Consider the following 13,938-nt stretch of genomic DNA (forward strand, 5'->3'; position numbering starts at 1 on the left):
ATCAAAGCATTACATACTATTTTGGTAGGTTATTTTTAAAATTTCCAAATAGGTAGGTAGGTACCTATGAAATTTTTTATTAGGATACTAAAAAATTTACAATTATTACGTACCTGTCGCTTTTAAAAACTATTTAAAAAGTCACTACAATATTATAAACTTGCTTTTTTCTCTGCCATCACAACAATAAAAACTAATATACACAACATTAATTCGTTTATCCAAACTCTCTATATTGAACAATTATTGACAGATGATTTTAACACCCAATCATATCTCGTATAACATTTATACCATATTGTCGGTGTGCGCATGCGCCCAGTAAAATAAAAATTTACCCTTGTGCCTAAAGAAGTATAACTTCAATCAGTGGCGGTTGGTATATAAGTGCTGCGGAGCTGCAGAACCACCAAAATAATCCAAACAAAATTACTTTGAAAATTAAATAAAAAATATCACTACTTATAAAATCTAAATTCATTTAGATGGTTTTCGTGCATGGCCGCCTTTATTTTAATCTGTCGTCCGTCGCATCTCATGGCGATAGCAAGTCCCACTTATTTGACCGGACCGGTGCTACTCCGAGCTGTGAACTGTTAAAGATATCCCCGGTAACACCCGCTCAACCCTCGCCTACAATTTTCAGGCGACGACTGAAAGCAATATTTGAGCTGCATTTGTCGCAGTTCGAACTAGTGTGTAGAAACCTACGTTTATTGTAATTTTAAATAATCGGTGATCGCGACGCGACGACTGTTAAAATAAGTTGTCCTGAACGTAATTCGGTATTTATATTAAGTATATGAGAATAAAAGTGCTGTTCAGGATGGATGTTATTTATAATTTGATTAATGTTAAGATATTCTTTAAATATTCTTATGACGAAAAACTAGAATTAAAATGCAAAGGACGTCCTTTGCCGGATATTAAAATCGAAAAAGAAGGATCAAGCCGAGGGAAAAATTACAAACGACAATTTAATTGCGATATTTATACGAGAAATAGTTGGATATGTGGCTGCAACAGAAAAAACGCTCTTTTCTGTTTTCCTTGTGTACTCTTTGGAGGTGATAAGTCATGGACGCAAGTTGGTGTAACAGACTTACGCCCGTTCTTTTCACCTCCGAATAAAAGTTATCCGGAGGTTTATTTGACAGATTTACATGTAATCTGCCGGATAAACTTCCTGATAAATATTTATTCGGAGGTGAGAAGACCAGACCTTAGTACATTTAAGTGATAAAATAAAAAAGCACGAAACTTCTAAGCATCATTTGCACAATCAAATGGAATATGCTTTATTAGGCTCCGTGAATATTAAAGAACAGTTAGATTCTGCATACTGGATAAATATTCAAAAATTCAATGAAGCTGTAACAAAAAATAGGTATGTTCTCTCAAAAATTATAGACTGCATAAAATTTTGTAGTGTTTTCGAATTGGCGCTTCGGGGACACGACGAGACACAAACATCCGACAATCCTGGAATTTTTCGCGGCCTCATAAATTTTACTGCTGAATTGGATAGAACTTTAGCACAACACTTGGAAGAATCGACGGTTTTTAAGGGCATTTCTAAAGAAATTCAAAATGATATTTTGGACTGCATGTTGGAATTATGCCAGGATAAAATTTTGGAGTAAATTCGGGAAACTCCATATCTAGCTGTCATGGCCGACGAGACTACAGACATTTCAGCAAAATCACAAATGGTTGTAGTATTTAGATATTATCGAAATGGAGCACCGGTAGAACGATTTTGGACATATTTGGTACCTTCAAAATTAAATGCAGATACTTTAAGCAAAAACATTTTCAGTGTTTTGGATCCTATCCTGGAAAACTCAAATAATAAACTAATTGCTCAGAGTTATGATGGGGCAGCGGTCATGTGTGGACAGCACGCAGGAGTTCAAGCCAGAATCAAAGAAAAATATCCATTTGCTCTCAAGTTAGACTTTTTTTTGGAAATTTAAATGAAATCCCTACCTTTTTTAAAAATTCGCCACAACGAGTGGCAGTTTTAGATAAAATCGTCCAAAAGAAAATTCCTCATGGCGCTCCAACTCGCTGGAACTTCAATATTCGAACTGTTAATGTTGTGTTTGAACATCGATCTTCTTTTATCGAATGTATGGAAGAAATAGAAGAATCGTTTGATAAGGCAGCTGTCTGTAGTTCAGCGTCTTCCATTCGAAGAATACTAGTGGATCAAAATTTTGTTTTTTGGTTAACATTTTTCCATCGCATAATGCCACAAGTAGACGTTTTGTATAATGCCTTTCAAAAGACTAAAACGGATCCTTTGGAAATCAATAAAAAGGTGACAGATTTCGAAAGATACATGAATTCAGTTAGAAATTCAATAGATGATACAATTGACCAAGGTTCTAGTTTATGCGTTGAACCATTACCAACTAAAAGGTTACGGAAGGATAACAGTCCAGTAGATCATCGGAGAGCATCTGTCGAAGTTTGTGATATAATCATAAATTGTGCAAATGATAGATTTGCTTTTAAAAATCACCTACTTGCAACTTCATTGCTTTATCCTGAGCAATTTGATAATTATTGTGCTAATTTCCCAGATGATAATTTAAGCCTGACTTGCGCGTCATATCCAAATTTAGATAGGGAGCGCTTGAAGACTGAATTATCTGTTATTTATTTTAGAAGAGACTGTAGAGACATTAATGGGGCAATACCTTTTTTAAAATTTTTAATTGAAAATAATTTAACAGAGCCTTTTCAAGAAACTGTAAAACTGCTTCAAATTCTAATTACAGTGCCCATGAGTACGGCAGAAGCTGAAAGGTGCTTTTCGAGTTTAAAACGGATTAAAACATTCTTGAGAAATTCCATGACTGAAGACCGACTTGTAGCATTAACCATGTTGTCAGTAGAAAAAACACTTATAAGAGAAATACCAAACTTTAATGAAAAAGTTATAGACAAGTTTGCTTTAAAATAAAATCGACGAATCGAGCTTATTTATAAAAAAATAATAATATATTTGGCTCTGTGTGTAGTTAGTTCGTAAGACCCTATAATGCAATTATTGTTGTGGCGATTTTGTTTGTAGTGTTTTTTCGTTTGCATTCCTTAGTTTCGCGTATTTATCGATAAAATTCTACTAAAAACATAAACTATAAAACAATTACTAGTGTGCCATAATGTACCATTGCTATTTTTGATATAATTGGATTTATCTTCAATTTGAAAAGAAGAAAATCGGTAAGTTCTTTATTATTTTTAATAGATATATAATGAATAAATATATGGTGTAAAATATCAAACTAAAAGCCTCGTTGTAACATACAACGATTAAAAGATATTGAATTAAAAAAAAACCAAAAAATACTGCAGAACTACCAAATTTTTGAGTCACCAGCCGCCACTGACTTCAATAATGTAAATTTATAGGTTAATATTGCTAAATTTCCCAGATCGACTAGTTTCATTTCTTTTTATCTCACAACTTAATACGTTTTCCATCTTTTGTGCTGTTTTGCCAGCACGCTCATCACTGTATAAGTATTTTTTTGTCTTTAGGTACAATTTCGATGATGACGTTGTTCCCCCAGTCGCCAGTATTTTCAATCCATTAATGAACGGTCGTATAAGTATACAGAGACTATCGTGGACTGAACTTTTTGGAAGCAAACAGACCGAAGCAAAACAGAGCTTTGCCCCAATGCTTATAGAATTCGAAGATGGAGTTTGTCGAGCTCCATTACCTCCCCTCAGCCGCTCAGCTCCTGACACAGTAAGCCATGGTAGCCAATATGATATTGTGTCCATGGTTTTCAGACCACCAGAAAATAAGTTCTTTGATTTTTTGAATATGATGAGGGCAGAAGTATGCGCTACAGAGGAGGAAACTGTTGTTACCGTGGCTATTGATAAACCTAAGAAAACTACCACTGTAAATATATTTTTAATAAGTCACATTGTAGCCCGATCAAAGAACAATCTGACCCAAAAAAAAATAAAGGAAGGATGAAAATTTGGGAATAGGTAGTTGAAAATGTCTATTATTATATAAGAAAAAGTTTACAATTCTACATCCCCTTCATTTTACAAAAATGGAGGAGAATACCCCCCTCTCAAAGATGAAAAAAATGCATTCAAAATAAGACCGGAATTGGATAAAATGTAATTCTAAACAACTTTTCTTCTATAGAGTTTTTTCACTTAGTCGATATTTTTCGAGTTATTTGCGAGTGAATATGTTCATGTTTAACAAAATAAAACATGTGGACGGTTTTTCGGAGATAACTCAAAAAGTAAGTATTTTAGCGAAAAAAATATTCTTCACAAAAATATAGCCCATAAAAAATTGAAAAAAAAAGGTGTATACATGAGGCCTGTAGACCAGTAGAAGCAGAGTTGCAGCTAATGAAAAGTAGGTTCTTCTTTGTCAAATTTCAAATCGAATATTTCAATGTGAAATAACCCAAAAACGGAGCACTTTTAGAGGAAAATTCATTTTAACTTTTTTAAAGTGTTTAAAAAAAGGTTTATTTTTGTTAAAAAAAAAAAAACAATGTGTGTGTACTTTGTACGCACGTAAGAAGTTATACTTCTATTAGTTATAATATAATCTAAATTCATATTATGATTTCAACGAAATCAATATACCTATCTATTTTAAACAGTTTTTTTTGTACTGTATTTAAATATTAAACTAATTTTAGAAATAATAAAAAGAATACCAAAAATTAAAAAAAAAGGATATGACTTTCTCAGGATTCAAACAGGGGACCTCTCGATCCCTAGGTGAATGCTCTACCGATCAGCTACCACCGCTTTTGTATTCAGTCGATTATTTCTCGGACATAATTACAATTACGGCGACAGATACATTAATTGAAAATAAACATTTTCAATAATAAAAGGGGGAGAAGTGTACTTTTGAAGTGTGTAAAATTAATAATTCTTAGCTGAGCGCTTTCGGCTTATAAAGCCATCTTCGGAGCTATGGTCAAAATACCACTATGAAGAGAGATGGGTTCCATTTATGATATGAAATACTTCTGTTTCTCATGTAGTTTTTTATTGGTTGGAAAAAACCTTGTCTGTCTGTAAAAAATTGTTCAATTTGCTGTTGGTTATTTTTGTATCCAGAAAAGTTAAATATCAAGAACGAGCACAAAGGACTTTCACACGAAAATTACATTATATATAAAACGAATATTAAAATTTGATCATGGGAAAGTCAAAAAAACCTTACCATTTGAATACTGCGGTGTCAGATAGCAGAATGGTCGCCTCGCATGGAGGATTTTTTTTTTCTCAAAAAAAAAAATCCTCCATGCGAGGCGACCATTCTGCTATCTGACACCGCAGTATTCGAATGGTAAGGTTTTTTTTGACCTTACCATGATCAAATATTCGTTTTATATATAATGTAATTTTCGTGTGAAAGTCCTTTGTGCTCGTTCTTGATGTTTAACTTTTCTGGATACAAAAATAACCAACAGCAAATTGAACAATTTTTTAAACAGACAGACAAGGTTTTTTCCAACCAATAAAAAACTACATAAGAAACAGAAGTATTTCATATTAAAAATGGAACCCATCTCTATTCATAGTGGTATTTTGACCTTTTTGACCATAGCTCCGAAGATGGCTTTATAAACCGAAAGCGCTCAGCTAAGAATTATTAATTTTACACACTTCAAAAGTACACTTCTCCCCCTTTCACCTGTTGTCATAAGTGTGTACAAAATTATTTCAGTCTTTACATTTTCAATAATATTTATAAGGAGGAAGACAAATCCACAGACATAAAAATTATAATAAATATATTTACTAAAAACACTAATAATATACTCTTTTCACGCACACCTTATTTGCGCTACATAACTTAAAATATGTAGCGACTAATACCATACTGTCGGTGTGCGCATGCGCCAGGGAATGTAAAAATTCACCCTCGTGCCTAAAGCAGTATAACTTTAGAAACTTGTAATATTAAAAGTAAGTGAATTGCGCTCAAAATATTGTTGATCCCTTTTATTTTTTTTGGTAAAAAATCGCGAAAATCACCCCCTAATTAGCATCACATATACATTTTAACATTACCACTTTATAAGTTACTTTGTCTATGTATTATTTGAACGAGTAACTAATCACGAGTTTAGGCAAATTTTGAACAGCCATAGCGTAACCAATTTTTGTCTAACAAGAAAACAAAAAATCAAAATTATTCAGAAGAGCAAAACGTATATTTTATTACTCTTTGAGATTTTCGGTATTCCTAATTGTTTTTAAGTTAATTCCATAAACAATTAATATGTCATAAACATATAACAAAATATGTTATATTTTAAACCCATTTTTTTTCAAAAATGAGCACTTTGAACCAATGAAACTTATAGATAATATAAACAATACATACATAAGTAAAGTAACTTGTAAAGCGGCAATGATTAATTTTATTTGAGGAGCTAATTAAGGGGTGATTTTCGCCATTTTTTACCAAAAAATAAAATGGACCAACAATATTTTGAGCGTAACTCACTTACTTTTAATGTTAGAAGTTCTTTTAAAAAACAAAAATAAACCTTTTTTAAACACTTTAAAAAAGTTGTAATGAGTTTTCCCCCAAACGGTCTCCGTTTTTTGGTTATTTCACATTGAAATATTCGATTTGAAATTTGACGAAGAAGAACCTATATTTCATTAGCTGCAACTCTGCTTCTACTGGGTCTGCAGACCTCATGCATACATCATTTTTACTAAGAATAATAACAATTTTTTATAACCTATATTTTTACTAAGAATATTTTTTTCGCTAAAATACTTACTTTTTAAGTTATCTCCGAAAACCGTCCAAAAACATTTGTTTTTTTGGTTAAAAATGAACACATTCACTCGCAAATAACTCGAAAAGTATTGACTTAGTAAAAAAACTCTATAGAACAAAAGTTACTTAGAATTAGTCATTTTATCCAATTCCGGACTTATTTTAAACGTATATTTTTCCACTTCCGAGAAAAAAAATTTCACCCCGTGTTTTCCAATTTTTGTAAAATGGAGGGGATGTAGAATTGTAAACTTTTTCTTATACAATAATAGACAATTTCAACTACCTATTCCCAAATTTTCATCCTTCCTTTATTTTTTTGAAGGTTTTCGTAAAATTTTGCGTTCCCTGATCGGGCTATTGTATCATACATACAATCTTACTAAAATGTTTCACTTATAATTCGTTTTCAACTCAATATTTATATTTATTCTAAATTATTATTTTTCTCTCTCCCTCTCCTATAGCGTTACAGCCCAAGTCGGATCATGACCTTTCCCAGCATCCGCCTCCAAGTATCTCTGTCCTTGGCTGCTCTCCTCTAGTTATCCACCCTCTATATCTCTTTGGTATCGGCTCTCACCTCGTCGTCCTACTGGCCGACGTCCTTATCAATTCTTATAAGATATTCATTTCTGCATAATTTGCTATAGAGGGTTCTTTGTAACATTGGCATACCTATCTCGTGGTTGTTATTCTCCATATACAATTGTTGCAAGTGGGTCCCAATATCCTCCTTAACATCTTTCTTTCGAAAGTATTAGTATGGTTTATTGTCTTTTCTGTCATGATCCATGTTTCTACGCCATATGCTGCTATTGGTCGTATGCTGGTTTTATACAGGGTGAGTTTTTAGTGCGGGGTCGGTCGATAACTCCATTATGGTACAAAATATCGAGAAAAGTTATTTAAAAAAAATGTAGGCAATGATATTCTCCACGCTTGGAAAATATGTACATTTCTACAGGGTGATCAGTAACTGCGTGGTATATCAAACATATAATTTTTTAAATGGGACACCCTATATATTTTTTCATATTTATATTCCCCTCATAATTCTTGTTCATATAATATATGGTTTTGTATTACTATACACAGTATTTAACAAATTATGACCATTTTTATTTCGAAATCACTATGAGATTAACACCCTGTATATAAAGAAGTAATTCGTAGACAATAATATGTTTTATGTAATAAGATAAAAAATATACTGTAGTTTTTAAATTAAGTCCAATTCACATCATTGACGAATATTTGTATACAGGGTGAACTACAAAACCAAATTACGATTTTCTCTATTTTTTTAAATGGATCACCCTATATTGTATTTTTCAGCATTATTGTATTTAATATACTCTTTCATTTTTATATAGCATTCCCTATATCTAAACTGATTACTTTCCGAGATATTTTTAGTTTTCTTCAAATTTCGGGAATACATTCAATTTTTCTAGTAAAAATAAGTTAGTATTGAGTGATAATTAAACAAAATTATTTTTATTAGATAAATAACTAACACAAAATATAAACCATAGCAATATGCAGTGAATATACCAATAAATGTGATATTAAGAAATTATCATATTTCCCTAATATACAAGAATCGTAAAATTCCTACAAAAAAAACTTTGTAATGTATATAACAATATAACAAGATTATTTTTATCCAATAAATAACTTACATGAAACATAAATCAAAACAATATACAACTGATGTAACAGTTTTTAGATTGGTATATCAACAGCATTCTAAGCCAAAATTTTTTAGTAGAACATTCATTTTTATAAGCACTTTTAAACTACAAAACAAAATTACGATTTTCTCATTTTTTTTTAATAGATCACCTTATATTTTATTCTTTTTTGAAATATTTTATTTATGATACTCTTTCATTTTTATATAGCATCTCCTATACCTAAACTTATTAGTTTCTGAGATATTTTTAGTTTTCTTCATTTGCCGGGAATAAATTCAATTGTTATAAATATAAATAACTTAACAAATAAGTATTATGTAATAATATAACAAATATTTTCATTCAATAAATCACTAACAAAAAAATAATAAACCATAACAAAATTTAATGAATGTACCAATTAATGTGGTGTTAAGGATATAAGTCTAAAGTAAATGTTACCTATATTTTTTTTGTAGCAATTGTATGATTCTTGTATATTAGGGAAATATGATAATTCCTTAATATCACATTTATTGATACATTCATTGCACATTGCTATGGTTTGTTTATATTTTGTGTTAGTTATTTATTGAATAAAAATAATTTTGTTTAATTATCATTCAATACCAACTTATTTCTACTAGACAAATTGAATGTATTCCCGAAAGTTGAAGAAAACTAAAAATATCTCCGAAAGTAATAAGTTTAGATATAGGGAATGCTATATAAAAATGAAAGAGTATAATAAATACAATATTTTTGAAAAATAAAATATAGGATGATCCATTTAAAAAATAGAGAAAATCGTAATTGGGTTTTGTAGTTCACCCTGTATACAAACATTCGTCAATGATTTCAATTGGACTTAATTTAAAAACTACAGTATATTGTTTATCTTACTATATAAAACAAATTATTGTCTATGAATTACTTCTTTATATACAGGGTGTTAATCTCATAGGGATTTCGAAATAAAAATGGTCATAACTTGTTAAATACTCTGTATAGTAATGCAAAGCCCTATATTATATGAACAAGAATTATGAGGGGAATATAAATATGAAAAAATATATAGGGTGTCCCATTTAAAAAATTATATGTTTGATATACCACGCTGTTATTGATCACCCTGTAGAAATGGGCATATTTTCCAAGCGTGGAGAATATCATTGCCTACATTTTTTCTTAATAACTTTTTTCGATATTCTATACCGTAATGGAATTATCGACCGATCCCGCACTAAAAACTCACCCTGTATATTTTAAAGTGTACTTCCTTGTGGATATCTTTGGAGCCAGGCCCTGATATTCTAGTTACGGAAACTCGTCCGATTGGCGCATGACGTCAGCAACAGAGTAAAGCATAATCCCGTCTATGCGTTCGTAATACGAACGCGAATGAAATTTGAGGATAGTAAAAATGAATGAATTATGATTAGAAGAAACTAAGTGATTTTTATTAGAGGAAAATTATTAAACTATTTCCTTTCATTTAAATAGATTTTCAGTTATTTGTAAAGTTCCCAGTCTCGATTATATTGGGATCCGGAAAATAAAAAGATTTATATAATCGATATCTAATAAAATTAATATATTTAGTTAGTTGGCAAAAATTGATTATTGGCCTACACATTAGAAAATATAATCTTTATCAAGGGGAAGAGAAACCCCAAAAATTGAAACCATAAATTTAATGGATTGTTAAAATAACAAAATGTTTACTTTTTAAATAATATATTTCATCAGATTTTTCATGCCATGCACTTTATTAAAATTTTGTGATTGTGAAATAGACGTACATACAGCAACTATGTACCAGTTTTTATAATTTTTCTTTTACGCAATGTTAGGTTGTTAAAAGACTTGTTTAATTCTTTAATTCGGAAGTACATCCGAGACCTAAAAAATAACTTCTTCGCTTTATTAGAACAGTCTACAGTTACACTTTTGGATATAAGGTTTTCTAAATAATTTTTAGTTATTAAAATGGAATCACCATTTGTGGAACGAAAAATTGCCTCCAGTTGCTCGTTGCTCAATATATGACAAAAAAGTGTCTGGTGGTTTACATAAACCACCCTCACTCAAATGATCAACCCACGTGCACGTTGAAAAATCTTCGGATTGAATACTGCAGTCCTTCAATTATTTATGGCAGATATAGCCAGCCAAATTCTACAAACCATCATACTCGAGGTCACTAAGGTTTTTTCATTCTGACTCTCATTGAAAACTTCAACATCCACAACTGCTTCGTTCCTAGAATCCAGCCTTTGGATCAATTGTCCAGAAATTGGTAAATCTAGAGTGTCGTCTTTTTCCACGTTCGAAAATTCGTTCCTTTATCTTTCCTATCCGTATATAACTTTTATAAAACGTAAAAATAAAGCTTTTTGTAAACACTTTAATTGGTTCTCCCCCGAAAAAGCTCCATTTTTTGGTAATATCACGTTGAAATATTTGATTTGAAATTTGAAGGATAAGAGCGTCTTTTGCATGAGCTTCAAATTTGCTTTTACTGGTTCTATAGACTAAGAATATACCATTTTTAAGTTTTTTTTTATATGCTACATGTTTTCTAAGAATACTTTTTTGATAAAATACTTTTTGAGTATTTGCGAAGAACCGCCTGAAAACGTGTTTTTTTTGCTGAAAATTAAACATTTTTAGTCGCAAATGACTCTAGTACTACTGAATTAACCTAGTACCTAAGTTAAAAAACTCTATAGAACAAAAGTTGCTTAAAGTTAGTCAGTTTATCTGTTTCCGGACTTATTTTAAACGTGTATTTTTTTCACCCCCGAGAAGGAGTGACTTTCACTCCCCAAGTAAAAGTAACCAACGGCATAAGTTCAACTTTGAAGTGGAGGATGAGTAGCACCTATATCCAAATTTTCATGCAATTAGGAGTTGACCCTGAAAATTATACGGTATCACTGTATCTCACGTTCATTTATTGGAGCTTTAAATTTTAAATTAAATTATTGAATTTTAAAGTTCGTGTTTCTTTTTATCCTTTAAATCATTTTGCTTAAAAACCTTTTTTAATCATAAAATAATTACTTAATGAGTTATTTTATTCTTTAAATTTTAATAATTAAAAAAAATGTACTTTTTTGTAATGTATTTTTAAAACAAGCAATCATTTAAATAATTTTGAAACAATTTGTATCAGTTAGGAATATAATAATTACATTTTTGGATTGGAGTAAGTGTTTCTTAAGAATATTAATGTATAGTTTTAAAATATTGTATTGCAAATTATCATTATTAAATGGTTATTATTTGTGAACTATCCTTTTTCTTTTTTCACACCCTTATGTATGTATCAAAACTAAGGGACTTTCTGAAAGGTAAATCTAAATAGTTACAGTTAAAGAGGCGGGCGGCTTAATTGGAATTGCACGCAGGCGGCCAAACTGTTAGCGGCGGCTCTGGTCAGATCCACATCTAAAAACGGCACAACGCATGTTTAACTAAAATATTCACAACGTTATAAATAAATATCACAATCTTATACAATATACAATAAATTCAAAATATTTAAAGAAAACCACGGTAGACGTTGAAGACACGAAAGAATGCTATACTTAAAAGTTACATAAAGAATTCGAGATAACTCTGTTGTTGTCGTCATTGACTCCGCCCACTATGCGCATTATCTTATCTTCTGTGTCTTTATATCGTGCTTTGGAGCCAAACACTGCGACAGATAGAAGGGCGCATTGTTAGCAAGCATTATTCGTTTACGTATTTCTTCCTCCTCGCCGTCGTCCTCAGTTATCTGTACAATTAGGTATAAGAGCTGTTATACTACTTGAATATTACTGTAGTCTATTCTTCAATTCTTCGTTTGGTTGTTTCCTTCCTTGTATTAGGGCTTTAGTTATATCTACGTTGACTGCAAGCCCTAGCTCTTTCACATTTTGTTCAAGTTCCACATAAAGTTCTGTAACGTCTCTCGCGGTTCTTCCCATCAAGTTTACATCACCTGTCATCATTAAGGATTAAAAGACCTTAAAAGTTTTGTTCTAGATTTTTACAGATGAAGTTCAAATGCATGACGATCCTTATGATACTGAACCAGAAGGTACCGAACTAACAGCGGAAAAAATGAACAAGCAGTTATGTAAGCACAAAGACTGCCCGGCAGCCAAGAAGTTTAAGAAATACGGTATTGGTCCTCTTGCCACAGGATTAGGTATGTAAACATTTTTTATTTGTTATACTACTAGATTGTTTTGTGATAACACTTTTTCTGTAGTTTTTAATTATCTCCGGATTTGTCCGTGAGTGGTTCTCCATTTGTTTTGATGATTCCTTATCAGCCACTTTTAAACTTCGATTTTGTAGCATCTTTAGCGATACCATAGAATGGTTCTGGGCCTACAAATGTTTCTCTCGAGCCTTGTTTTGCCAACAAATCTGCTCGTTTATTCCAATGCACTCCTACAAGGTTCTGAATCCATATTAAAGACACATCTATATTTTGAAGGTCTTTCAGGACTTTCCTCCCGGATTGGGGAATGGGGTTTGAAATGGGAGGCTTTTGATTTCTAAGAACTTTAGCAATGTCTTCTTCAGCATTCATCATCATCATTCAACCCGGATCCATCCACTGCTGGATACAGAGCTCGCTCAGTCTTTTCCATGTATTCCTGTTTTGTGCTGGGTGCATCCAATTTTTGTACCGTCTTGGACGATATAAAACTCGGATCGAAAAGCCTAGTTGATTATTATTCTTGGAGCGTTGATCGAAGAATAATAAACAACAGCGAGGTATAAGAGGTGAGTTTATGTAGGTAGTATTTCCCGACCATTTTCCGCTGTCGTTTTGGCGAGCTGAGCGAATCCGACAGTTTTCCTCTTACCTATCCCTTTACCTATCCTTATACGAGCGGTGATCGTATATCCCTAATATGTCTTTTCATCTGGCGAGCTGAGCGAGATTTCTTTTCCTCCCTTTCCTTATACATTTATTTCGTATTAATAAAAGCAATTCCTATTTCACGCGATCATCAAAATCATTCATTCATGTACAAAATATCGTCACATCGGCCCGAACAGAAAGCTTGATGCGTAGATTATAAATATATTTTATTAACGAAATTAACGAGTAATTAAAGCTAATTATCTTATCTTTTGCATGTTTTGAGTCCAAATAAAAATGTCTTAAAAAGCGAACTCTTTTCTTCGACTGATTTAGTTACCTGGAGCAACAACGCAACGACCTCGTTACAACTTTAGGGACATAATTCTTTCTATGGCATCTGTCACTTCTGTTCTTCGTCTTATTTCCTTCTTCGTAATTCGATCCCTACGACAAATGCTTAACATCGAGCGTTCTACGGCTTTTTGGGCATCACAAATTTTATTTCTTACTTTTAATCCGGTCAACTTAGACATCAAAATAGTTGGAAAATAACAAAAATTGCCGGAGAGCCA

General features: G+C 31.8%; 2 protein-coding genes across 4 annotated transcripts in view; one reads left to right on the forward strand and one right to left on the reverse strand.

The window, feature by feature from the left end:
• The window catches only part of LOC126887453 (uncharacterized), a 64,096-nt gene that overhangs the window by 8,483 nt on the left and 41,675 nt on the right, over positions 1-13,938 (reverse strand). The window lies entirely within an intron of this gene.
• Positions 1-13,938, forward strand: part of LOC126887442 (uncharacterized) — a 56,479-nt gene that overhangs the window by 6,610 nt on the left and 35,931 nt on the right. For all 3 annotated transcript variants that reach the window (XM_050654977.1, XM_050654978.1, XM_050654979.1), the window contains 2 exons: positions 3,553-3,925; positions 12,529-12,694. In XM_050654977.1, the coding sequence (XP_050510934.1) occupies positions 3,553-3,925; positions 12,529-12,694 (539 nt within the window). The remainder of the gene's footprint in view (positions 1-3,552; positions 3,926-12,528; positions 12,695-13,938) is intronic.

The sequence above is a fragment of the Diabrotica virgifera genome, chromosome 6 (genome assembly GCF_917563875.1).
Source record: "Diabrotica virgifera virgifera chromosome 6, PGI_DIABVI_V3a".
In the NCBI taxonomy this organism is placed as follows: domain Eukaryota; kingdom Metazoa; phylum Arthropoda; class Insecta; order Coleoptera; family Chrysomelidae; genus Diabrotica; species Diabrotica virgifera.